The following is a 27,842-nucleotide window of genomic DNA, read 5'->3' on the forward strand; positions in this document are numbered from 1 at the left end:
ATGTAGGTCAAGAAAAGATGACTGTTTCTGTAGTTTCCTTTATCTCGAGCTCTGATGAATACATTGAAAGTAACCATTTACCAAATGGACAATACCTCATCAATATATGAAATTAAAGGATTCTATATTTTTATTCTTTACGAGATTCTGAAAAAAAAAATCAGTCTCGTATGAATACAAAAACAAGTCGGTTAGGAGAGGAGCACAATTAGTGTCCATTGAATTGCAAACTTGTTGCTGAAAAATAGCGCCTCCAAATGTGACAAATATGTTATCAAGAAAATCAAGCATGCTGCAAACCTGCTTTTCTGAGTAGTACACTTTACCCTTTTTGAGATGTTGTGGAGAAATCTGTAGATTTATAACCTAGAATAACATAGTTTCTCGAATTAGCAAAAGATTTACGAATTAATCATTTTAAACGAGATCTCAATTTATCATTAGGTAACGTAGTATAAAGTGTTGAGAAGTCAAAAGTTTGAAGAGAACTTATTTCCGAAAAACTACTGGATTTTAGGTTTCCAAGTAACTCTTTAGAATGTTTAAGCATCCATATATGATTAATGCCTCTACGCGAGTAAGTTTTATTGTAACTACTAGTACACTAGCTTGTGTCCATCTTTCACTGCGGACAATATCTTTGCAAGGTGTATCGTAGAGCAGGCAGATCCAGCTATATACCTTTCTTTGTATGGATTCTTATGAAGTTTGGGAATCCCATACAAGTAAGGCAAGTCCTCACATTTTGCTTCGGTGTTGTGAGAAGACATGAAGGACTTAATATGGTTATTTAGGATTTCATCTTTTTCAAAAGTAGTAGGTTTGTATGTGACATTATCTGGGAGGGTTATTTCCAATGCCCAATTCCTTGAGAAGTCAAGATACATTCTGGGAAGTTAGAAACACATAATGGATTTTAAGCAATTTTAATACATACATACCGGAAGGTAAATCAAGGGAACCAGGGTTTTTACAATAATCGAAAAGAATATAATCCAGAGAAAATGAGTAGACAAGGCAAATAGACACGCACACAAAAACATGATATAACAAAAATAACACATAAAAGAAATAAACGTAACTGAGCAAAGGCGAAGATTTTACAGTCACAATGATAGATTTTCACCTGATTTTTTTAATTGAGAAAAAGTAAAGTAAATTCTTTCTGATTATTAGCAAATAGTCATCGGTTGATCATAATTAAGAATACTTCTTCCAGTGACTTAGAAGTTGATACCGCCAACATTTTGCATGTACTCAATCCTGACTGTTCTTATGTGAATTTTTTTCGCCATTTCTGTTGTAATAATTGGGGAGATTATCGAGTTACTGAGGTAAGGAGGTGGAGAGGTTTGTACATGAACGCACGTTTATCCAGCTTGTTCATTCGGACTTAATTAGGTCCGGTGAATTTGAAGGTCATGGTAACACATTGATGTTCTTCTGATCAAGGTAGTCTGTTTTTTTACATAAACGTGCTGTGTAGGCCTAGTATTATCTTGTTGGAGTAATTAATTCTAGATCTGCAGCAGAAAATGAGGCTCATCACTGAACCATATTCTTCGTCAGTTATAGAGTGTCCAGTTCCTGAGTCTGTTGCATCACCAGACTTTCGTGATTGTAACAGTGCCAAAACTGAACCAAAACGTGGGCTTCTCAGTCTAATGTCATTGTGTTGAATTTGGTTGCATACTGTTTGTGAGTGTATTCTGTAGTAACTGTAACTGCAACGGTTCGATTTCGTACATGACCCGAATGTAGCGATCTTGTCCGGGAGGCGTTATGCGATGTCGTCAGCTCCTCGGGCGACCATAAGTACAATCAGTCTGTCGGAGTTCGCTCCATAGGCGCAAGATTGTGTTCCGATTTATGTTTTTAGTTCGAGCGAGTCCAGTTTGGAACACTCCAACCTGGACATAGCCGATGAAGACATTTCGAACAGCACAAGAACAAGCCTTGAATGTAAACATTCATCTCACTTAAACATTTCATTTTACTTTGTAAAATTACATTAATTGCTTTCTGGAAGAAAAAATGCAACGGACTGTGCGTTTCTTTTGCATTCTTCTAAAATTGACAGTGTCGGAAAAATTATAATTGAATCTACTTATAAGTATTAGAACGGTTTACTCTCCGAAAGAAAAACAAAATTAAGGAATAAAATCTTACCTTATTTAATATGTTCTATCACAACGCAAGTTCTGTGATCACTACATCTGATATGCCATACCCAGCACATTGATTTTACTGGTCTTTTTAATCTTATAAAAATTTACTATATCATCTTATTTCACTTTAGAGAAACCTCACGTCTTATCTAATATCCCTTTCCCCATTTTTTAGTTGTTTTTTTCCAGGCCCAAGCCATCCCTTGATTAAAAGTTAAAAAGATAAAGATGCTTCGATGGATTTTTATGAAGAGGAAAATCAAGGATACCATAAAACTTGTTTATTCTAACAGACGAGCTACTGTATCCAAGCACTTTTTACCAAGTTGACAACTTACTTAATATATTTTTTTCTCTGCACCTTCATGTCAGAGTCAAGAACTAAGCTATCGTAATTTTTCACAAATCAACGGTTTTTTAGCTCCGTCTTTGATATTTTGTTCCCAGTAACCCAATAAATCAAAATCTTTAGACATGCGTGGATTAAGGGTCTCAAGTTACTATGGGGCTGAACGACATACGTGGATTAAGGGTCTCAAGTTACTATGGGGCTGAACGACATACGTTGATTAATGGTCTGAAGTTACTATGGAGATGGACGTAGTTGTCCAACAGTGTGTTCACTAAATTTCCTAAAGCTTTATGAACCGCCTTGGGTAGTTAACTCGCCTTGAGTGCGGAAGGTCATGGGTTCGATCCCTGAGTCACAACAAAAACTTAAAAACTGGTAGTCACTGCATCTCCACCAAACACGTGGTATGCATGGGATATAGCGATGACTGGTTGACTCAGATACAGAATAATATGCCGGAGTCGGTGGAATGCTTACACTCGGACTGTTGCTTCTGTGACCTATCACAATAAAGATCCGACTTTAGGTGTCGCACTAGTACGTACAGTTTGTTGTTTTGACCAGTTGTTGTCGTCTTCCGATAAATAATATATCTACTTTAGGACGTTATACATGTACAATAATCAATCAATATCAATTATATAACGATTAATTATAAAAGTAAGAAATAAATCTAAAAAATAAGGTACATAATCAATAGTAGATCCTTTTGTTTTAACTGTGAGTTCAATAGTTTATTTGAGTCTCACCACATGTGGGTCAGTCGATGAAAATGAGTAACATATATTTCTGCGAGATAGGGCTTTGGGTAAATTTTAAGGTTGGAATTTGGGTATAAATTACGAATTAAATGAATTGAAAGATTCCTAGCATTTAAATGAAAGATTGGTTTAAATTAGAATATCAAAGTCAAGAAATATTTTTTTATTTTTAATTTACATATTCGTTAATATTTTAGATTTGATTTCTTTCGATGACAAATGTCAGTTTTATGTATTAATAAGATTCATATTGTTTATTGGCAAAAGTGATAATCATAAAAGTGATAATTAAGAACAGAATACTCATCGGAGATGTCTTAAAGATAACGTCAGGGTATATAGAATAAGTATTGCTAAATCAAAACAATGTTACATAATTCTTAAGGGCAAAAAGTTTTATTCTTATTGACTTAAACTTCTTCAGGAAATAAAATACTTGTTGGAAAGTTTTAATATGGATATTCAATATTTCGGACAATGTACACTTTGGCTTAAGGCAGCTGACCATTTCACTATTTAAGTTCAACGAAAGGGACTCTTGTCACTTAGCTGGTGACAAGAGTAAAGATGTGAACTATAAATTGAACTTGGTTTGTTTAAGGTCCCTCTCGCCGAGTCCCTGTACCTCGCAAAGTAACACCTGCGTAAGCGAGTTCCCCAACAGAAAAGAAAATATGAAGTCGAGATAAACAGAAACAATAAAATAAAGCATATTCCCCTATAAGACCCCGAAACACAACAGTCAGAAACTTTCCTCGCGGAAGTTTTATGAGCGGACAAGAGGTCTTTAAATACATTGCAAATGAATATTTCATATCGTAGCGCATGACCGTGATGACGGTGTTATAGATGTAGGCAGTACTAGTATTAGAAAATAAATACAAAACACAACACATACCGATTCAACTCCATTTAATATCGTTCCTTTATAAAACGATAGGTTAATTCTAAACACCTGTTTTAAAATAATCTAAAGAAATACATGGACTTCCAACGAAACTTGGTCTTAATAACCACGAATCCCATAATCGCTTAACGAGATTAGTCTATTTTCGTGTTCAAGCACTAAGCTAAAATTTAACTTTGCACTCTTTAACATTTTAATAAAATTCGAACGATTGGTATGCGTATAAGCTGTCTGTGTTTTCATGCAGCCATGTTTCATCGACATTTTAAAACAGCTTAAGGTATTCTGAGATTTCTTTACATTGATCGTAATTAATGTCTCCGTTTTCATTGAATTTTCCCCAGGACTAGATTTGTTTTTATTTTTAATCACATTATCCTTTGTTGTCCCTTACCGCTTTAATGAAATATCAAATATACATGACATCGTTATTTGTCTGAGAGTATTTTATTCAACGTTCCCGGAATTATATTACAAGTAGTGTATAACAGAAAAAGTATCACATGACCCTGTCGTAGAATAATATCAAATAAATACATGTATAAAACAAGTCTTTATGGTATGTCTTAGTTCTGTAGTGCGTATTCTTCCCTGCTGCAACATTTTTCTGATACAAAAACTCGAAGTTTGTAGAAACCAAAAAATGAGAAATGTACAATAGGTACCACTACAAATACTAAAGCCAAACAAAATCCAACCGCAGTTCCTGGTTTATCAATCCAGTTCAGAAAATCTCCGTACATTAAGGTCTTGTTCACATAGTGTTGATCTATCGCACTCCAAATTGAAAACAAGACCCCGAAAATTGACGGATATATAAAATGAAGTATACGGACAGGCTTGGCACAAAGAAAGAAATTGAGGATGATATACACGACGTTGATTGCGTGGTATTCAATACTCAATGGATCTGACTCTGAAATAATACATAGTAACTTTTACTTGAGTTATGCATATAATTATATAGAAGTCTTAATAAATATCAGAAAGGTGATTCATGCATGTCAAAAACCCAAAGACATCATTTTCTTTTATTCAAAACAGTTACGGACCGCATAATCAGTCTTGTTTTTCTTCAGTTGCTGTACCATGAATGACTCTGCCATTGACACTGTCATACTTTTATATGGACTGGTACTTTTGAAAGTACGTGTATCAATATTGATATCCATATATGGATTCCACGTGATTGGCTACCAAACCTCTTTCAAAACCTTTAACTTCTATACTCACAACTGTCAAAGAGGGTCTGCAGTCCTACCACAACACTTGTTACTCCCGTAGTAGTATTAATTCAATGTGAATCCTGAAAAATTCGAAAGATCTTTTGGAGACAATCAGTTCAAGACTAATATCTGAATATAATAGCATTAAAGCCTATGATTTTTCAACACTGTATACTTCTATTCCCCATACTTAGTTAAAATCCCGACTTAAAAACATTTTACATCGTTTTTCCAAAAAAGATGGTACACCTAGATACAAATATATAGCTCTTGGTAGAGATTCCTCATACTTTGTAAGAAATAATTCCAAATCATCTTCCATATATACAGAGGAAGATGTTTACAAAATGCTGGAATTTTTAATCGACAACATATTTGTCCAGTGTGATGGACGTGTTTTTCAACAAACGGTCGGCATTCCAATGGGAATAAATTGTGTTCCTTTACTTGCTGACCTATTCCTTCACTCTTATGAGGCTGACTTTATCACTGATCTGAACAGAAAGAAAGAATATCGTTTGGCTAGATCCTTCAATCTAAAGTTTCCGCTATATAGATGACGTATTATCTTTAAACAATTCTAATTTCGGTGATTTGATACATCGCATCTACCCAAAAGAACCTGAGATAAAGGATACTATAGACACTGTGAAGTCAGCCTCATATCTTGACCTACACTTAGAAATCGATGGTATTGGAAAACTGTTGACCAAACTTTTCGACAAACGTGATGAATTTTCATTCAGAATTGTCAACTTTCCTTTCATCTGTATCAAAACCCCTTCGGCACCTGCGTATGGAGTGTTCATATCACTCATACGTTATGCCAGAGCTTGCCGAAACAACGCAGACTTTTTGTATCGCGCTAGAACTCTAACAAATAGGCTTCTGGAACAGGGTTATGGTGCTACAAGATTGAAGTCATCACAGTCATCACTACAGAAGTTTTATGGTCGTCATCATGAACTCGTGGATCGTTATGGTGTATCCATCTGCATCATGAAAACTGATTTATTCAACGTGTCATAGTTTTCCTTTCCTCGTTTGTCTACCCCGGACTTGACTTTTAATGAGCTACTCGGCGGGTGTTTCTAGAAAAGCAGAGGACGCTTACCCTACCGGTGCACCTGGTCCATGCTCCCAGTTTTTAGTGGAGTCCGAGTTGCTCATTTGCTTTTGTTACTTTGTATGTATGATTTTAGTTACTTTATGTTCTTTGTTGTGTATGTCTGTTTTCCATGTCTGGTCTTTGTCCCTGGATTACATTCTTTTGATTACCGCTATAACCTTGGTTCCCTTGATTACTCTTTAAAACTAAAAAAAAATTTCAAGATTACACATTGAGAAACAAAATAAAAACGAAATGAAACGAAACAAAAAAAAAAGGAAACGGAATTTAAATTGAAATTTACCATTAGCGGATTATGCAGTTTTTAAATACCTAAAAATATCTCATGACTTCCGAGGTTCAACGCCATCGGCGCTTTGATTAAAAGACTTTAATTCGAGCCAATGCAGAGATAACGACGGGGAATCTTCAAAACTCCAATCAACGAACGCCAAAGCTTTTAATTCAGAGACCGACGAGGCAGTCATTGCGCTAATAGTGTTTTTCCATTCATATGAAACCAGAGAAATCTATGCAATATGTTTTATTAAGAATTTAAAAAAAAATAGTGTAATGCTTTTACCCCTCTACATACCAAAAAAAAAAAAATTTTTAGAGTTGACATTTTATACTATTTTTTCATGATATTTTATCACAGTAAATCATAGACCATGGTTCTGTGATTCAAATATCTACAGTTTAGATGTCCACACCAATACCGGAATAATGGTTTACGTCTATACTTACTCGGAACCAAGAGTCCATAATAAAGAATGGTTATAATGATTCCTGTTGTATTCATAATTTCAAACAGAATCCAGTTCATTTGTAAGTACCATGGTGTGCTCTGGTCCATGTCTAAAAATGTTCGATAAATAATAATAATAAAAAAACACAAATCAGACAAAAATTCTTATGATGTGGTATTCAAAAGACTGTTCTTTGGGTAAAAGATTAAGAACCGTACCGACTGTCGCTTACATATTTGATAAACAAAGAAATATCAACACTATAGCAATTATCAAGTTTTGAAATGCGATGAAATATCTGCTAGTGACTTCAAATCAGTAGTTGATTTCCTACTTAAAACTGGTATTGAAAAAATGCTTCAATGAAGGTTTATGATAAATTTGAAAACAAAATCTGTAGATTTATTCAACATTTTTGCATGGAGTTCATTCCACACTCGAAGTTAAATGACGCGGAGGTAATTCTACAAGACCCATTCTTCTTATTGGAAAGAATCACCGAATAGAAATCGCTGCGTTGTTTCCTTGGCATTTAATCCATAGAGATAAAGAAATTAATCTGCAGGAAGAGGGACACAACTTGTGTCCATATGGTGACTACTGAAAATTAAGTATTACTGTAAATGACCAATTTGTCAAAAGGGAAGTAATTCAATTTATTTCACTTCCAAACTTCGAATGACTTATTTTCTCGAACATTTAGTAGTAAACAACCAATAACAAAATAAACAAACAAGCAATACACAAAGGTACAACCTAAGAAAATACATAAAGCTGCATATAATAGAATATTGTCTTTATAAGATCTAGTTAACAGAATACCAGAATAATACCTTTGTCTGCGAATATATCCTGTTTTGTAATGTGTATGTACAAAACTATAACAGCGTCAAGAAAATTTGTTATAACCAGCAAGTTATAGCCCCAGTTAGTTAGCTTGGAAAAATACTCAGAATCACCATTCTTGTCGCCTTCAAATTTGTCGTATATATCATAACTTATCCACGCTAGATGATATAAGATCCACAGCGATGTCCATATTGGATAAAATATTCGTGGTCCACACTGAAAACAGAAATATATAGAGAAGTTTAATTTGTTTGCTGACAGCATAACGTCTGTACATCAATAGGTGTCAATGCCAACATTACACATGACATACACAAATCTTCCCAAGAGCTTTCTGTGTATAACTTTGAACGAACTTACAGACCTGTTATTAATCTAAAAATGTTGGAACATATGTTTATTCTTATAACATGGTTACGATCATACTTAATAAAAAGGTCTGCTATAAAAAGGACAAAGTAAAGTCGATGAGCAACTTCTTCTAGGTACGTATAACAGTTACAGTACATCAGTTTGGGTAAAAAGAAATGGAAACGTAGTATGAACACGTCGCTCTGAAAGAGAAACATGGTGCTCGACTTTTATTTGGTTAAAATGGCATTTGCTCAATGTATTGTTTTGTTATCCTGTAAATAGATTGAAAAGGGGGATAGAAAGTAAACCTATAGAGAAACATTTGATCTAACATTGCTACTGTAGGTGTCCTATTAAGAACTCTTGGTACTCTTGCACGAGCATCAGATTAATGAGCATAGTTTGAATAAAACTACATTTTTATATATAACGAACACAGATCAAGCTGCAGTGAAGCCTCAGCGAGAGCGGAGAGCTCTACAACAACATGCACGTGAGAATTAGCGGAGAGCAGCCACGTTGCGCACGTTATTGCTGTACAAACTCTAACATTGCCTAGAAACTGTCTCCTTTTACAAAATAAACTGCTTGGAATGTAGAATGATGAGAGCAAAGGTTCATCGTCCGGAAGTGATATGTCGCTGAGAGAATGTAAAATAACAATGAGCGTCTCCAATAATTATTCTAAAAACCGAAACGAATGCTTGATTGCTTGAGCCTCTAAAAATTAAGAGGACTGGAAGTACGTACAATTGTTTACATTATGAGAAAGTCATATTGTAATCAATGTCGTCCGTGAACCACGCTCCATAAATTGGAATTGCATCTTTAAAGTCCTTATGGATGCCGTGGAGGACTACGCAAGAAAATGGATAAAACCTATGATTTTTCAACTCTTTATACTTCTATTCCAGATACTCAGAACAAATCAAGAAACAAAAACATTATACATCTTTGTTACTCCAAAAAGACGGTCCATATAGATACAAATATGTAGTTCTTGGTAGAGATTCCCCATACTTTGTAAAAAATAATCCAAATCATTTTTCAAATATACAGAAAATGTCTTCAAAATGCTGGAATTTTTGTGCATGTTTGTCCAGTGAGGTGGACGCGTTTTTCAACAAACGATCGACATTCCTATGGAAACAAATTGTGCTCCTCTGCTCGCTGACATGTTCTCCTTCACTCTTATGAGGCTGGCTTTATAGCTAATCTGATCCAAAAAGAAGGAACATCGTTTAGCTAGATCCTTTGATCTCAGTTTCCGCTATATAGATGACGTACTATCGATAAACAATCCTAGTTTCGGGGATTTGATACATCGCGTCTACCCCAAAGAACTTGAGATAAAGGATACTACAGACACTGTGAAGTCGGCCTATTATCTTGACCTACATTTAGAGATCGATGGTAAAGGAAAACTATTGACCAACGCGATGACTTTTCATTCCGTATTGTCAACTTTCCTTTCATCCATCCAGAACCTGTGTATGGAGATCTCATATCACAACTCATATGTCATGCCAGAGCTTGTCGTAACTACACAGACTTTTTGTATCGCGCTAGAACTCTAACAAATAGGCTTCTTGAACAGGGTTATGTTGCTATAAGATTTGAAGTCATCACTACAGAAGTGTTATGGTCGTCATCATGAACTCGTTGATCGTTATGGTGTACCCATCTGCACCACGAACACTAATTTGTTCAACGTGTCATAGTTTTCCTTTCCTCTTTCGTCTACCCTGGACTTGACTTTTTATAAGCAACTCAGCGGATGTTTCTAGAAAAGCAGAGAATGCTTTGTCTACAGGTTCACCTTGTCCATGCTCCCAGTTTTAGTTGCGTCGAGTTGCTCATTTAATTTTTGTTATCTATTTTATATTCTTTGATGTGTGTGTCTGTTTTCCATGTCTGGTCTTGTTCTCTCGATTACAGTCTTTTGCTTTCCGCTAGAATCTTGGTGAGGTTTAGTCATATGGCAACAAAGCAAAACATCGTTAATTTGATCCTCTATCGTACATAACAACACCTAGGTGAGCTGTCCTGTGCTACCATACATCGTGTACTAAGCTACAGCCTCAGACTAATCCTACGATGAGGAATTTCCCGGCAAGCAAAAGCTTTATTTTATACAGCCTAGCTGGTCGAGTGGTCTAGGACGCTGGATTTTGCGCAGGCGGTGTTGCCATAGATGTCACAGCGGTATGACTTCGAGTCCCGCGGAGGAAACGACCAAAATTTGCTTCGTTGAGAATTTTTTCAGTGAGACCTCTCTATGCTAACATTATCTTCCCTGTGTTAATTTGATCCGATGGAGCAGTGTAACGAATATAGTCGTCACATTCTGAGACGCTTGTATAATATTGATTTGTTGTGACATGTATCGTTAATTTGATCCTCTATCCTACATACACGTAATAACACCTAGATGAGCTGTCCCGTACTACCATACATCGTGTACTAAGGTACAGCCCTATAGATTAACGCTACAAGGATGAATAACCCGGCCAGCGAAAGCTATATTTTTATATAGCCTAGCTGGCCGAGTGGTTTAGGGCGTTGGACTTTGTACAGGCGCTATTGCCATAGATGTCACAGCGGTACGAGTTCGAGTCCCGCGGAGGGAACGACCAAACATTTGCTTCGCAAATTTGAGTTCTAGAATATTTAGGAATTTTTCAGATTTTTCTATACTTACATTACCTTCCCTGTATCAATTTGATCCGATGGAGCAGTGTAGCGAATTGAGTCGTCACATTATATATATATATTTTAATGAAATGTTTTTTACAAATGAATTACCAGGGGTAATAATACAAAGGAAGAATTATATTTATTTTCATATCTTTTAACATCGTTAAATGTTTTAGCTCGTGTCTTAAGGTTTTGCTAAATTATAAAGAACATAAATCCTAGATGTAATACTGTAAAAGGCATTAATTTTTTTAAAATAAATATCAATATATTCAACCTCGTCCTCCTACAGGTTACCCCCGCTTCATACTGAATTTATGAATTTTTGAGAAAAAAAGTTCCTCAGATTGTGTACTGGTCTACAGATTTAATTGTGATTTCCTGTGATATGTCGTCCAATGTATCATTTCATATAAAATTCTCAATGTACAATTTACCTGGGCTAGTACGAACTTGCTGGGCAACTTATAACCGGTTCCGAAGTTTCCACACAGAAACTCTTTCTTCAGTTCACTAAGACATGACATTGTAAAATGCTTGTTGTCTGAAACAATAAAATATTGCGTCAAGCAATAAATACATGTACATACAAACGTATGACTTCTTAATTATTTATTTTAGATCCATTCCAGAGATCATTGTCTATGAAAATAGCTTTAGATCGGTTACCTCCTGTACCCTTAATTAAACATCATAAATTAGAATGATAATGTGAACCCACATTTTCAATTTGTATTTAAAATGTTTCAAAGAATGTATGATACATCAGTTTAAAAATATAGTATCATATGAAGTAATCAAAGCGATTTATAAATAAAGTATCAAGTGGCCTAACAGATTATCTTGTATAACCAACTCAAATATTAGAAACATTCGTCATAATTCAATTTATTGACAGTGCAACGTCAGCGTGCAAAACATTCCCATATTGCACTAGTGCAAATATAGTGAAGTGGCGTTATCAGTGAAAAAAGTTCATTTTAAACAATATTGAATTATATCGCCATGCAATAAAAGGATTGTTGCATGAATACTGGGGAATATTATCCCTCGTAAAATGTATATTCCACTCGTAAAGTCGTGCTATATAAAATTCTACTAGAGATATTATTCCCCAGTATTCATGCAATAACCCTATACTACAATGTATTTCAGTCCGAATATATCTTCCCTCAGACAACCATCTTCCTTCGTGTATGGTGTCAGGACTCTCAGTTGAGGCATTCAAACCCTCTCTGACAAAGCTGAACTAAATTATTTATTTCTGGGGTGGGGAAGGGGAAGGGCATGCGTACCACATCATGACAGTATAATCGACACGATTATTGTGGTCATTATCTGGCAGAAGCAGAAGTATACTTACATCTTTATTAGTATGGACTGCCAAGTGCAAATAGTACTTCTACTGATATTGGTACATTAACAAAGGACAACTTTACAGTGAAGATAATAATCGAAGGCAACAATAAACGATAGTATAAGTAGTATTTCACGAAGTGACTAGAACAACATATACATAAGTATCGTGTGATTTACATTAGTTTTCAATCAGGGAAAATTCTAAAAAGGGGAGCAGCTGCGTCCTGGTCAAAGTTCAATGATTAAAGTTAACAATGAGAAGATTTTGTTTGTTTGTTGGTGTTTAACGTCCGAGCAGCAATATTTCAGCTATATTCAGACGATAACAATGAGAAGAATGTTAAATGAAACAGAATATAAAAAAAAAAATATGCAATACCACAAAATAAGGTTACAAGTACATTAAAGTAGTCTTACCACACATAACAAAGACGACCCTCGGAAACTTGTCGACACAAACAATTAAATAAATGCTTATTAGGTCAAAATAACAGTTGTTTATGTACAATTTATTTCCGTCACAATTGGTTAACAGTTTCCTTTCACCAAGGACGGACACATTTCCCGAACCAGGTTACTAAATATCCAGTCTGGCCTTAAAGGGCTCTTACACTGTAATGAATTGTGATCAAACTGCAATTTTGTTTTAACGCTCTGGGGACGTCAAGGAAACGCACAAGTTCGTCTGCCATTCGTTTTCTTTCGTTCTTAATCGTTGTTATTCGTATTTATTCCGAACTTTCAGAATTTTTGTGCATTGTGCAAGCATAAAATATTTAGACGAAAGCTAACGAATTTCCGAAAACGTTCAGGCTACAAACCACTAATTCAGAATCCCATTACTCTCTATGTTAATTTGCTCATTTTCAAGGGGTCCTCAGTAGTTTACTTTAAGTTTAACCTAACCAAAATCATATATCACTTGAGACATACACATGTACTGCTATGTCACTCAGAATTTCACAAGGGGTTTACTACCTTGCAGTGAAGAACTGACACTTGGAACTCATCTACCCTAAAATAGCCTAGGGGATCATAAAAATTCTTTATTTAGACAACCTTTGTTTATAATTCCACCAAATTAGTTTATTTAAGTTTGAGGCAGCATACTTTGGGCTCAAAATTATCAGAATAAAATTCCCTTTTTGAAAAAAGTTCATTCATTTTTTATATTGTCAACTTTTTTTATAATGGCATGCTAAACGGACTACTTTGTACCTTGGCGAAGGACTTTTTACGCGTACGTTCCAAATTGATGGTGCATGGTGGTCTGTAACCTAAATTCAGAACACATTCGGCAATCGTATAGCAAATTATCAAAACGATTTCTGTTCATTGTGCTCATTAGGTACCCGTTATGAAAAAGCAAGGCCCGTTTATATACAGATCGCTTTCAACATTATTACCATTCGTTTCCACTCTGGTAAGAATAAAATATTTTTTTTAAATATACGAGTTTCTTTCTAACTTTATTCGTTAATGTTTCACTTGCAGAGTAAGTCTTTTACAAATATTTATTAAGGTAACTACATGTTTTATGTTTAGCATTTCTATCTGAGTAATCGAAAGCAACCTAGAAATTTAAGAAAAAGCTAATATTGTACTTACGGTTGTCTTCTGATTTCTCATAACATCTTTTGAGAAAATAAGTTAGTGAAACTTACTTAATTCGCAATTTGGTGAGACTTGCAGCGGAAATAGACTATCAAACATTCCAATGACGAATCTTTTCATTTTATATTTTATATTCAAATTTGGATCATTGGTTTAAAAAGCAAGTTTTTTTTCGATTTATCCCTTCATTCGATTTAAAAGCAACTACCAACAAATGTTAATCAGAGTGTTTAAAGAATGACTGTGACATATTTTGGTCTATGAAGAAATAACCTGAATATCAAGTGGTGCACACTAAATAATTTGCGTAGCGCACTAAATAACCTGCGTAACACACCAATTAACCAGCCTACCAGGTTATTTTCAAGTGTGCACCACGAGCATTGAGGCTATTTAAAAAAGACCGATAAAATATTACAGACATTCCTAATGATTTAATTTTAGTACCAAAATTCAACAAATAAACCGTCGGAAAAGGTTGATCACGTCACAATCATATACAAAATTTGGTCTATGCGACGATGAACATTTTTTTTATCCAATCAGAAAGCGTGTTTCTTCAGAAATTATAATATATAAATATGTATATATAAGTGTAGTTGATCTGATATTCTTGTAAGAGAGTGATGCCAAAGTTTCAGTGAAAGTTATAACAACAAGATACTAGAGAAAATTAATGTTTATAGCTGTCAATAATTATATATTAAAAAAAACAATGTCTAAAAAAGGCCCTTTCAAGAATCAACATGAGTAGGACTGTTGTGACCATAGTTACAGGCTATTTTAACAGAAAAATAATAAACGATGGCAAACCAGTATGATAATCCAGTATAAAAAATAGTCACCCGTTTTTTTTTTTTAAAAGATTTCGCACAAGTGCGACATGCATTGAAGATTCTGCAATTTTCTTAACCTTATTAACATTTTCATAGGAAAATAAAGCCATGCAGTTTCCATTCTTTCATATCGCGTCATTTTTTGGAAGAACGTACTGTTTTAATGCAATGTATTTCGAAAATACAATGTAATTTAATCAAATTCGTTGCACATTTGCTATGCGTTGTTTCCATTCGTTAACTATCCGTTTTCAATGCGTTTATTAATAAATCGTACGCGATATATATACAGAAAGTTGGGATTCGTTCCGTACTGTTTTCATGTTTATTAATCGTTTGTTAAAAATCGTTCTGAATGCGCATTACTCGTTTCATATTATCTTAAGCTGCGTTCAACTCTTCATCTGACTGGTGATTTTTCTATTCTTTCAATCCGTCAGCAACATTTGTTTGTTCAATTCATAGCAACCTTTGCTCAATTCGTTAGCAACCTTTGCTCAATTCGTTAGCAACGTTTGCTCAATCCATTAGACATATCATCTTTAATGGTGTCTTTAAAAATTTCTCTTAGTTTTGTTTCACTTCTATATTTTTGCTATTTTCAATAAGGTTGACTAGTACATATCATACATATAAACGCACTTTATTTTATCATTTTTTTTCTACACAATTACTATATTTTTTCCCCTGGGAATCATTTAGTGCTTTATAATTCGTTGGTTACAAATTTCACTATCAAAGATTTCAAGGGAGATTTAACATTTCGTTAGAAAGTTAAATTCATGGTTTGACAGCATCACAAAAAAAAACAAAAACAAAAACAAAAAAAAAAAAACAAAATCAGTACTCCTCGAAAAATTATAATAATTCATTCACATGCAGTATTCTCTTAAAGAACGACAATATTGACCTACAATATTCATATGTAAATCTTGAGTTAAGAATCCATGGTGACGCACAGGACATCTTAAAATTATCATTATTTTACAATACAACATAATTACATGTAAGTAAAACGAACCGTTCACGGCATAAACTAACTGATTTGTTTGGTTGTATGATATTTTTAATGAGAATTTCTTGTTGCTTACCATAATGTCGACCACATAAAATTGAAGAAAAAACAGTTGAAATTATCGAAATATAATGTGAAACCTGTCTTCACATAATTCGAATCATGTCATAACCATAAAAAATAAACCAAAATTCGTAGTTTGTCTAAAATCTGGATGAAAAATTCAGGCAGCGATTTTTTTTAATAAAAATATATGAGGAATCCATTACAAAAATTAGACCAAGAATTTAAAAAAGTTGATTTTTTTGGTGTGGCCCCTTTGATCCCTTATAACTAAAATTGTAAGAAATTTGATTGTAAATGTAGGCAGTTATTTTTATGAGGAATCCAATTATTATTTTTTTTAATCGGACAAGAAGTAAAATAGACGATTTTTTTATGTTACCTCTTAGGCCTCTTATCACTTAAAAACCCTAAGCGATATCTGAAATCTGATTGATAAACAGGCAGGGATTTTTTTATGGGGAATGCAATAAAAAAGATTTTTTAAAATCGGATCAAAGAAAAAAAAAGAGTTTTTTTTTTTTGGGGGGGGGGGGGGCGTTGCCATACTTTGACCGACCCTCCATAACTAGAAAATGATGCAAAACACATAAAATCAGCAGAAATATTTGTTTCCCAGAATAAAATGAGGAACACAACAAAGAATAATAATTGAAATCGGAAAGAAACATTCAACATGGCTTTTAATACCCCCCCCCCATTTTTTTTTACACTTTTTGGCTCCTTTTTCTAAAACGGTAGGGGACACAAAGTCCAAATTAATTATGAATCTTGCATTAGTGGTAAGTAATATCATATGAAAATTTCAGAACAATTGACCAACCACACCTAAAAGTATCGCACGGAAAAGAAATGTTCCCAAACAACGAAGACCACTACGCGACGAGTGCGCCATAACATCATACGACCGCCAATTGTTTGTTAGCTTGATTTCGTTTACTATTGATAAACAACATGAATACCCTGTGCATTTTTCAAAATTGTATTTTATTTAACCATGTAAAGACAATTAATTTGTATGAATGAACTTTTCATTGAAAAAAAAAAAAACAAAAAACAAAAAACCCGTTACTGTAGAAATTGTAACTAATAATTGTTAAGAACACAACTAAAAGTGAATCACTCTTGAAGTTCCTAATTTCCACAAAGATTTGAGAATAATTGTAAGGAATTTACATTATTTAAAGGTATTTGTTAGACATGGGTTTGTTATCTTAAATAGACCTTCAAATAACTTAATTAACAAGTTACCGTTTTCTATATGGATATCTAATTTAATGGTATGCTTCAAAACAACAGCTTCTCGCTGTGGTCTGGTCTAGTTTGATTATTCACGTATATTGTGTAAAAAACTCGGAAATAACAGGAATTTTTCTTCTACGACACAAGTGATTAAAACGTCACTTACTTATATCTCATACGGACAACATAAAGCACTAATACAATTTGCTAGTACACTATATACATATGAACATCAATACGGATTTCTAATATACCTAATAATGGCAAATTTTGTGTACTATCCGAAAGCATGGAAGGTTTGATTAAAAAATACTAAAAATAGTTCTGCACAACTTTGTTAATACACTTGATTTGTATTACGGCAAGTAACAATAGTAACCAAAACAAGGGAAATAAGATTTTATAGTCAGTGGTAGATCCACCGGGTGGGGGTCGGATCCCCATTATGTTGGACAAGTTTTTTAATTTCGAGGACAATTTGGCTAAAAATGACCAAATAGCATGGAATCCCCTTTTTCGGAAAACCATCTAGAACTCCCTTTTTCAAAATTCCTGAACCCTTCCCGATCTTGATATACTATGAAAACAAAAAATATAACAGTATTTTAGAAAAATCTACTAATTTTTATTCCTATTTAACGTTCTTATTATATGAATAACTTAATTCAGTTTTTGAACGCACCGCTCATGAATATCATTGACGACTGGCTTTCATGTGGGCTGGTATTGACGGCTAGATTCACTTTAGTATATGATAATATTTTTGAATGAAGCCGTAATATTTCTATTTATATAACAATTCAAACATACTCTACCTTTAGTTACTTATCAGATCTGCCACTCCTCAAATTCGATGTATTTGTCTGTTAAGAATATACACTAGTTTTTAGTTGGAATATGAAAACTTATCGCCCACGTTGGTGAAAGAAACGTCTCCCTTCCTAAGACTCCTCCCACAGTGACGGCAATCGGAAAACAAGAAATTCCCAAGGTTATAATCATCTATCTTCCCATGCTTCTGAACAGTTTGTTGATTTTATATTAATTGCATATACAAATGTACATTTAAAACGTAAACAAAATTCACCTCTGAAGTGTTTGACAATAAGTTATGCCTCAGGAGTTATAGCAAATGATCCATGATAAACAGATATAATTATTGTGCGCTGGTAGCTTATAGGTAAAACCACACTTACCGTGACCTGAAAATGAATTTAATGGAAAAATGTAAGTATATCCTCCGACTTGCGGACAACGATGCATACAACACGCCCAACGGTGCGTAAAAAATGAGACAAAAATTGAACCTACTTTAGCGGCTTGTGTGTGTTTTTTTAGGGGAAGGGGTTAGTGAACAGCATGCAAATATTAAAATAATCATTTTAAAGGGTTTTTTGGTCTTATACTTATTTATATGGTGAAGTTTGATTTTGTGTTTATTGAAGTATTCATCGAGTAGCAATAAAATCAATGTAACTCAATACAAAAAGTGTTTACCAAATGTATGCAAAATGATTACTAGGTAAAGAACAAAGGGTGATAAACCTACAAAAAAGCTAAATTCGCCTTTTTAAAATTTTTAACAGAAAGTGATTGAAATTGTTAATTTTGTATTACAATCTTTTAACTGCATTAATACACTGCATCCGGCGATTAACTAAAGAACATGAAAAGGAGAATCATGTTTTGTCTTGTCACCAACAATAAAAACACTGCTTTACAAATTCACTCCGCATATAATTCAAACCTAAGTCGTAAAGAATTTTAGACGAATTCTTTTTCAAATGCTTTTAACTACGGTATAAAAACACATGGAACATGTCGTACTCAACGATAAACATTTAGTCAAAAGTTATGAATATTTACAACTTAATAATAATTAATGTATAACTACTAAGATATCCTGCACATGGCACAGACATATCTCCCATTAGAGGAGCGGTTTAAGCGTGAAAAATAAGATTTTAATGGACCCGAAAAACACACACCTAATTTATACATCATTTGAAAGAAAAATGTGTCTACTTTAAAGTAAAACTTATCATAAAAGTGGGAGGTTGTCCAGTTTTACGAAAAATGGAGGTAAAATTGGGAGGAGTAGTTTCATGAACAAATGAAATGCTTTTTTAGATATAATTTCCAAAACAATGAAAGAGCAAGAAAATGTCCTTCTTTAATAATCGTACACAACTACTATTGGGAATTGAATGCAATATTCAATGTTTTATATATGACGTAATATAACGTCGTATGACGTTTTTCGACACCACTCAAAATAGTAATTTTTTTTTAACTATAAGCATTCGTTTTTATCTACGTCAAATGGTTGTAAAAGGTAATGGATGTGAATGCTTATTCTGTATTTGTTTTGTTTAACAACAAATTAAAGGACTTAGTCGATAGAATTGTTAAAATTTTTCATTTTTTTACAAGATCCCTGTTTCACCAAGTTTGACAATTTAGAACATATCAAGGAATGAGTATAGAAATTAATGAAAAAAAAAGTTCGTGGTCTTTATACTTGCTGTGACATATTCTGTATTAAGGTATACCTAAACTAAAATAGAAAAAAAAGAGGTATAAATGAGGAACAAAATATTATTTTGATAGGTGTTGTCATACCTATATGTGTAATATGTATAACAATTATTAATCTAAATTACTACATTATATACAATGAGTCTATTTTATCAGGATTCAAAATTAAGACTAAAACATGTTATTTCCATGTATGAATAAATTACTGTGTACTAGTTAAGGATTTTTCATAATGCATAGCACACATTAGTACGCGCCGTCAGATTTTTTTTTTTTTTTCATATCGTATAACCTGCCAACGCACAATAACATGGGATCCCCTATCCCCCACCTGCGGACGCATCGGTTGCCCTGTGGCTGGCTACACATATCCAGGATAATCTATTTACAAATTAAAGTATTATTCACTAACAAGCGAAAATAGAGTTTAACAACAGTAATGATGTATAAAGCTAAATCTCATAAAACAAAACTAATGCGAATGACATACATTACAAACATGCAAAATAAATTTATCAAAGTTATGAAAAGCTGCATACATGTAACAGAAAAGCACCATAAATTATAAAGACAAACAAAATCAGCATCTGATAAATAGTAAAGTTTAAAGTGTGAAAACGAAACTAAAGCAAATATCAAAACAGATACATGTATCAAAAGACAGCATAAAATAACTTTTTTATTTGACTGACTTATGCTAGTAATAAACAACTATATGTTATTACTCCTAACCAGTAAGCTTTAGTTGCGGTGACTCATTGATCAACCAACTTTTTTATATTACAGATGAGTTTAGTAGGGCATTAGACAGCGGGGGGGGGGGAGTTCGTGTAGTATTTTGCGATATTAGCAAAGCTTTTGAACGTGTTTGGCATAAGGGGTTATTATTTAAGATAGAAAAATATGGAATATCTGACAATTTATTAAATTGGGTTAAAATACCTCAAGGTAGGAGACAGATAGCAGCCCTTAACGGGAAAAAGTCCGATTTGAGGGAAATAAATGCTGGTGTTCCACAGGGTTCTATTTTGGGACCTCTTTTCTTTTTGATATTTATTAATGATATTGTGGACGAAATCGATGCATCTATTAAACCTTTTGCTGACGATACAAGTGTTCATCTAGAGATAGATGATGCAGCTGAATCGGCAGAGATACTGAGTAGGGATATCGATAAAATTCATCAATGGTCAGAAAGGTGGTCAGTAAAATTTAATCCGCAAAAAACTGAGTCAATGGTCATTTCACGTAAACAAATCAAACCACTTCACCCGCCGTTAACAATGGATTATGGCACGATCATATTGATTATATCGTTAGAAAGCATATAAGCGACTAAACATAATTAGAAAGCTCAAATTCTCTGTCGATAGATATACTTGGCAGAGAATATACATGAGTTTTATTCGACCTATTTTGGAATATGGGCATGTAATCTGGGATTGTCACAACCAGTCCCTCATCGATAAAGTTGAAAAAGTTCAACTGGACGCCACTAGAATTGTAACTTACCTCAATCGATAGAATACATTGTATATAAGGAGACTGGTTGAGAAAAAACTTTCCGTAAGTAGAGAACGGCATAGATTACAATTACTTCAAAAGATTTTGACAAATAATACACCGGCTTATATACGTAATATTATACCAAACTTAGTCGCAGATCGGCATACCCATAACACGCGTTAATCTCGAATATAACTGAGATTCGTACCCTCACAATTTTTTATTCAGAATATTTCGTATCGTCCGCCATTAAATTATGGAATAAATTGCCTCATTGTATACAGGATTCCAGATGTTTAAACACGTTTTAACAACACTTACGAAGGTTTGACAAAAAATGTCCTGCCTTATAGCAAACTATAAGCAAATAGTGCATGCAAAATAATTGTTGTATCCGCCTCTTTGTGGTTACATGATAGATGATCACATGTAGTTACTCCATCACAGTTAGCCTTCATTATATTATTAGGACATTCAGTCATGCCGACAAAATATATATATTTTGCCTTTGAAGCATACTCCTTTTTTTCTGAATATGGTTGAGAGAAAAATCGACAAGAAATTTTATAAGGGACTGCTTATTTTTGTTGGAGCATAAACATTTTTTTCAGTCGGGCATAGGTCGGCCTTCTATACCTAAAAGACTCAAATTAAATTTGAATTGATCTTCGAACCCTTTCAGCACTTTTGATGATTGAGTGTTGAAAGTCGTATCGATCAAACACATCGACAATGGTTGATGCAAACAATAGAAGATTCATCTGATTTTTTACGTAATCTTCTGCTAAGTCACCAAATGTTTTGAATTTTTTTCGCATCCAAGGATTGTAGTAGAGCCATACCATCTCTAATCAAGGTTGAATTACCTGCATCATACAATGGAAGAGTCTGGGAAGAAAACACAAGTTCTTCCAGATAATGACTCAAGTCCCGACTTGCTAGTCTTTCGCATCGTCCCGTCCTCATGAAATAGCGAAGTTGGTGTTGGGCTGACCGTATATGACAGAACCGTTTCAACCGTTACATCGTCGCGTGCATTTGCCTGCGCGAGTACACGTCCGAGTTGCTCATTTACTTTTGTTACTTTGTATGTATTGTCGTGTTTGTTTTCCATGTCTGGTCTTTGTCCCTGGATTACATTCTTTTGATTTCCGCTAGAATCTTGGTTCCCTTGATTACTCTTTTTGAAGATCAGCTCAGGATTTACGTAAACACTTACAACATATCCAGATATGTACTTAAGGTTTGTCTTTTTCGTCATGTTTCAAAAGTTTAGATTTTTTAATTGGGCCATATAAACTTGTGGTCTGACCCATCGCCAGTGATCTATCAATAAATGATTTGCCATTTTTGAGCCTTCAGTTACACATGATAACAACGCATCTTCTATTTCTTTAGATGCATGCATTTATTGTAAAACTAGGAAACCGAGCGGAAATCTACGAAATAATCAGAAACTGATGGGCGTAGAAGCTGCATGTAACACGTATAAAAATGAATAGTTTATTATGCAGGAATATAATTTTGACAATCCAAAAATAATATACAAATTCCGTTACCAAGTCAAAGAACCTGTATAATGTCAGTAATTTAGACAAAAGTATAAATATAACACTAAATAATTATCAGTGATAATAATAAAATATCAAATCTAGGCCGGGGTTGGGCTAACAAAAACAGCACCTTCAAGTAAAAGCGTTACGGAATTCACCGTCTAAAAACACTTGAAATACAGGAAGATGTGTATAAAAAGAGCTATAAAGCTTACCGTTGACTATATAAATATCCACAAGTCCAAACGTGGCAAATAAACAGGTCAAGGGAACGACACAGCCGATCCCTGGGACAGTCGAATTTCGAATTCCCAACTTTGTTTTCAGTAGAAACACCAACGTCAGATTGTTGACGACAACGCATGAAATTTCCCGCAATACACTAATTTCGCGGAATAAAAGACCTTCACAACCCTGACGCGACTGACAAATATGCAGAACGAATAAAACATAACTATATACAACAATATTCTATAACAAGACTAATTTACTCAAAACACGGAATTTAAACCCGCATCTAACCAGTCCTGGTATAAAATTAATATACGCCAAAAGAACGATAACTCTTCTTTGGCGGAAAATGTAGACGTCAAAACAGCGACAGACTTCTGTTAAAATGATAATAATTAATAACTTAAATGGTAAGACAATGCTAAACCATTATCCCTAAGTATATTTTTGTCTTCCCAAAATACTTCAGGATAATTAATATATGTGAAAACGTATTTCACAACACATTCCTGTTGCTATTTTGATGAGAACATGGCGGATGGCTTAGACTCTTCGTGTGCTGACCCATCGTCAGTGACCTATCAATAAATGATTTTGCCATTTTGAGCCTTCAGTTACACATGATAACAACGCATCTTCTACTTCTTTAGATGCATGCATTCCTGTTGCTATCTTGATGAGAAGATGGCGTATGGCATGGACTCTTCGTGTGATGAGTCACTTTCAATAACTGATCTACATCTTTCACGCATTGTAGCGCTAAAGCTTCCAAGAACCTGTCCAGTCAGCGCCCATCTAATCAATGCAGATTTCTTGCGGGTTAGTTCCACCCTCGCATTTTGAATTCATAATAGTGGTTTTTTTTCGGTTGCCATATCTGACCAAATGCGTTGAACTTGCTAGTCTTTTGACGAATGGTAAATTTTATAAAATCATTTTATAAAGCAGTAGTAATACTTCGTGGCATAGTCAGCATGTCTTAAATATAGACTTGCGTCCAACGTGAATAGTTGATTCTGCTTGTTATAAAACAGTGAGGAAGCACGCTACAAGCCCTTTAAAGGTGCACAGTCAATAATTCATTGCGTTCGGCGCGAATGTTTTAAAGCATCGCCCCTACGGCATCAATAAACATAATCCAGTACTTTAATGTAGGCGACTTCTCTATACCCCATTTCTTAAAATTTGATAAAATTGGTGATACATGTAATTCAAAAACAGCTTTTAGGTCTGCAACTCTCATAACAGTTTTCATTAAATTCAGCATGCCATACCAGTAAGTTTTCCTACACTTCAACCGATATATTATCAATATGATTTTCAGCTGACCACCAGTTAAAGAATGCGACAAAAAGACAAAAGTAAATGCCTCATATCCCAAGATTAATCCTCGAACGGCCCTATTTAACTGTTTACCTGAAATCGCTTGATCGAATATGTTGACAGCAAACACTCTAGAATCATTTAGAAGGTCGCGCAATCCTCCATTACCTCGCAATTTACCAATCGATGATATGTAACAGGAGGTTGTGTGAAAACCACCGTGTCTAAAGATGTGAGAACTAAATGTATGTGAAGAAGACCATTTTACGTGCTGGCCTATTGCATATAACTGTTGGTCAGATGTTTGAATAAAATTTACTTGACGAAGCTTTCGTGACATATCGAAACATCGTTTCATCGTGGGAAAAATAGTTGCCATATCACTTGGTTTGGTATCGACTACTCGTGCGTACGTAATTGTTGAACAAATTGCCTTATTTTCTGATATCACACTGTTGAAACCAGTCCAAAATAGTATTGGCTGACTTTCTATAACTTGTTTATTCACTGGTAAGGACCTATAACTTTCACGTTCGATTTTGGTTTGAGTAGTCTGGACAACATTTCTAACTTGGAAGACGACTTAAGCTATTGAACGGAATGTGTCTTATCCATCAACGGTTAATGTTAATGTTATTGGACACTTCTTGTATCAAATAACCGCTTGAAGTAACATTTGTTAGACCATTTGGTATATAAACACCGCTGCATGTTTCCAATAAAAGTAAATGAAAGTAAAAATGCCTTTTATTGTCTACCAGATCTCTTGAAATCTCTGATATCAGGGCCTTAAATGTCTGATTATGGTCACATAAGTCATCAACAGTTTCGTCCTTGATTTTATCGTTTTGAGTTTTAAGTAAACACTTGGTCATACACCCAGAATGATATATTGCACTGTCTCTAAAGTGCTCATGTAAAACAATCGACTCTATTAACGAAGTCTGTTTGTTGTAAGCAATATATCTTAAATTCTCTCCTGTGATTCTACTTTGTGGATCTTTTTTTAGTAAGACTTGTTCTTTCACAAGAAACATTTGCTCCAGGCAGACCTTATTATCACACCAACTGAGGAAATATTTATATCTCTTTCTTCTGTTTCATTGTATTTTTGGTCCCCGTCGTATTTGTCATAATTAAATTTTGTAGAACGTAAATTTCGCTTGCTAGAATAAGATTTTAAGCAAGAACGGTGGTAAAAAATGTCAGAGCTGATGGCTTTTAAACAATGAACTGATGGTACCTCTTGTCAAATCAAGGAAATCATATCGTCCTTTCGAGTTTCCAGAGCAAAAATTAATGTGTATTTACTTTTATTGGCAAATATGCACAAATTTTCTGGAGTTTTTGTTTGGCATAGTATGCATTCTTCCCGTTTTAATGATACTTTGCTGCGTTTGGTAGAGCTTGGTCTTAGTTTAATTGGACTGCTAGGGTCTGCCATTTCAAAGATTCAAACATACAAAAGTTTTTCAAAATAACACTTGTGTATTGATGAATGTCTTAGGAATAGTATACCTAATTTCTCAATTCAAGATTATTTTTTATAAGAAATATCAGGTAAAAAAAATTAAAAGTCTAATAATTGAGCAAGTTCAAGATTTAAACCCGAAGCATCAAATTGAACGTGCCTTTAACTTAATTGGTTATCGTGTTCATTGTAGGTTTTTCTTCTCCTAATTACTCTCTAAATTACTTGTAAATTTAAAATGCAATAACAAAAAATCAAGTTGTCACTATGTATTTTATAGAATAGCTACTTTTTCTAAAATATTGAAATGTAAGCCGAATTGAACATTCCTACAATGCATAAACTCGGACAACAAGCAGGAATCTATTCCGGCAATTAACTGTTAATAGCCTTTGTCACGTGTTATCAAAATAATTACTATATTTTTTGATCAACAGTTTTGCAATGAGTCTTGGGGGACTTTTGTTAACGCCGGTATTCTTGCTAATTATTACTCTAATAAACTTAGTAATTAGATATGAGTTACAAACCTTCCTTTTTGAAACAGGGTTTTTCTAAAAATAGACAAGATTAACACTGTTTTGAATGTTTCTGAAAAGTTCAAAATCTGAGTCCATTGTGATTCTTTGTTTCCATGTTAAAATTTGGTGGTCGTTAAGGGCGTTCCTAACAATATTTTTTCCATAGTTCTTTGGTAATAAAGTCCAAAATGTACGAATGCAAGTCATATTTGTATAAAATATTAATATTATCTGGAGTAAATCGACGTTGCTTACGTCCCGGGTCCATAAAAAATGAAATAAGTCTTACCATGAAAATTTGTTTAGACAAATAAGTGTCTTTTAACATTACCGGTGCACCTGGTCCATGCTCCTAGTTTTTAGTGGCGCCCGAGTTGCTCATTTGCTTTTGTTACTTTTTATGTATGATTTTAGTTACTTTATGTTCTTTGTTGTATATGTCTGTTTTCCATATCTGGTCTTTGTCCCTGGATTACATTCTATTAATTACCGCTATAACCTTGGTTCCCTTGATTACTCTTTGAAGACGTACCGGAGTCATGAGTGCTGATGCATAAGATATCGCCAGCTAGAGTCGGACAGCAGCTTGTTACATGAAAATTTTCAGATTTGTAATTACCATTTACTATATCTGACAACAAATCTTATTAAAAATCAAAAAACAGAAGATCAGATAGTACTCCACCTTGTCTTACCCCTCCATTACATCAAAGAATTCTGATTCACATCGATGCAATATGACTGCACTCTTCGTACTACAATGACAGGCATCTATTATTGACCGAATTTTACCTCTAGCACCTAATACATATAGTTTATACATTAAGGCTTTTTTCCACTTAGTGTCACATAGATGATATAGGTAATGAGGTATTCATAAAATGAGTTAAAATGTACTGTAATGTGGAATAATAAATTTAAAAAAAAATAAATACATGTTAATGTAAAGCGAAGACATTGGGTGTCCGGAGAGTCAGGCTACTTATACTTATGTGTAGATCTTTATGAATTATACTCTAGGAACTTTATTGGATGCTGGCATCTCTGCCACTATATCATACAAGGTAAAATACCACGAAAGAAAGGCTGATAGTTATTCCGGGACTTGAATCGTGTTGCAAGTGGTCAAAAAGGATAAGAATTGAGTCTATTCATGATGATGACTACAAGTGATTGGATCTTTTTGAAATTGAACCACACTTGCCAAACAATCGTAACAAGCTGCAACATGATATCATTTTTATAATTGTATGTATAAACATCTATTTAAGCACGCAATTGGCCAAATTAAATGAAAGCCGGTGCGATTTTTTTTCGTTGAAATCTTTATTTTTCATTTATTCTACCAACATATATTTTTCTCGGCCTTAAACCCTCAAATATTTTTCTCGGCCTTAAG

At 34.1% G+C, this 27,842-nt stretch overlaps 1 protein-coding gene across 1 annotated transcript; it reads right to left on the minus strand.

Annotated features, from left to right (window-relative positions):
• Positions 1-4,176: 4,176 nt before the first annotated feature.
• Positions 4,177-14,151, minus strand: LOC148629661 (protein rolling stone-like). Its single transcript, XM_088555095.1, has 5 exons — positions 14,139-14,151; positions 11,609-11,715; positions 8,105-8,336; positions 7,270-7,380; positions 4,177-5,104 (listed from the first exon to the last, which is right to left on the minus strand). Exons 2-5 carry the CDS (start codon positions 11,696-11,698, stop codon positions 4,755-4,757), a joined length of 783 nt encoding a protein of 260 aa, XP_088411221.1. The 5' UTR covers positions 11,699-11,715; positions 14,139-14,151; the 3' UTR covers positions 4,177-4,754.
• Between the last annotated feature and the right edge of the window lie 13,691 nt (positions 14,152-27,842).

This window comes from Perna viridis, chromosome 1 (assembly GCF_037379345.1).
Source record: "Perna viridis isolate PV_CMFRI_1.1 ecotype Kerala chromosome 1, ASM3737934v1, whole genome shotgun sequence".
In the NCBI taxonomy this organism is placed as follows: domain Eukaryota; kingdom Metazoa; phylum Mollusca; class Bivalvia; order Mytilida; family Mytilidae; genus Perna; species Perna viridis.

What these genes read in the sequence shown, in the direction of transcription:
- LOC148629661 (XM_088555095.1), bottom strand. Translation starts at nt 11,698, where the DNA reads ATGTCATGTCTTAGTGAACTGAAGAAAGAGTTTCTGTGTGGAAACTTC. An exon ending in GCAAGTTCGTACTAGCCCAG is followed by an intron (nt 8,337 to 11,608) that starts GTAAATTGTACA and finishes TTCTGTTTTCAG; the next exon opens with TGTGGACCACGAATATTTTA. An exon ending in GGATATATTCGCAGACAAAG is followed by an intron (nt 7,381 to 8,104) that starts GTATTATTCTGG and finishes GAACATTTTTAG; the next exon opens with ACATGGACCAGAGCACACCA.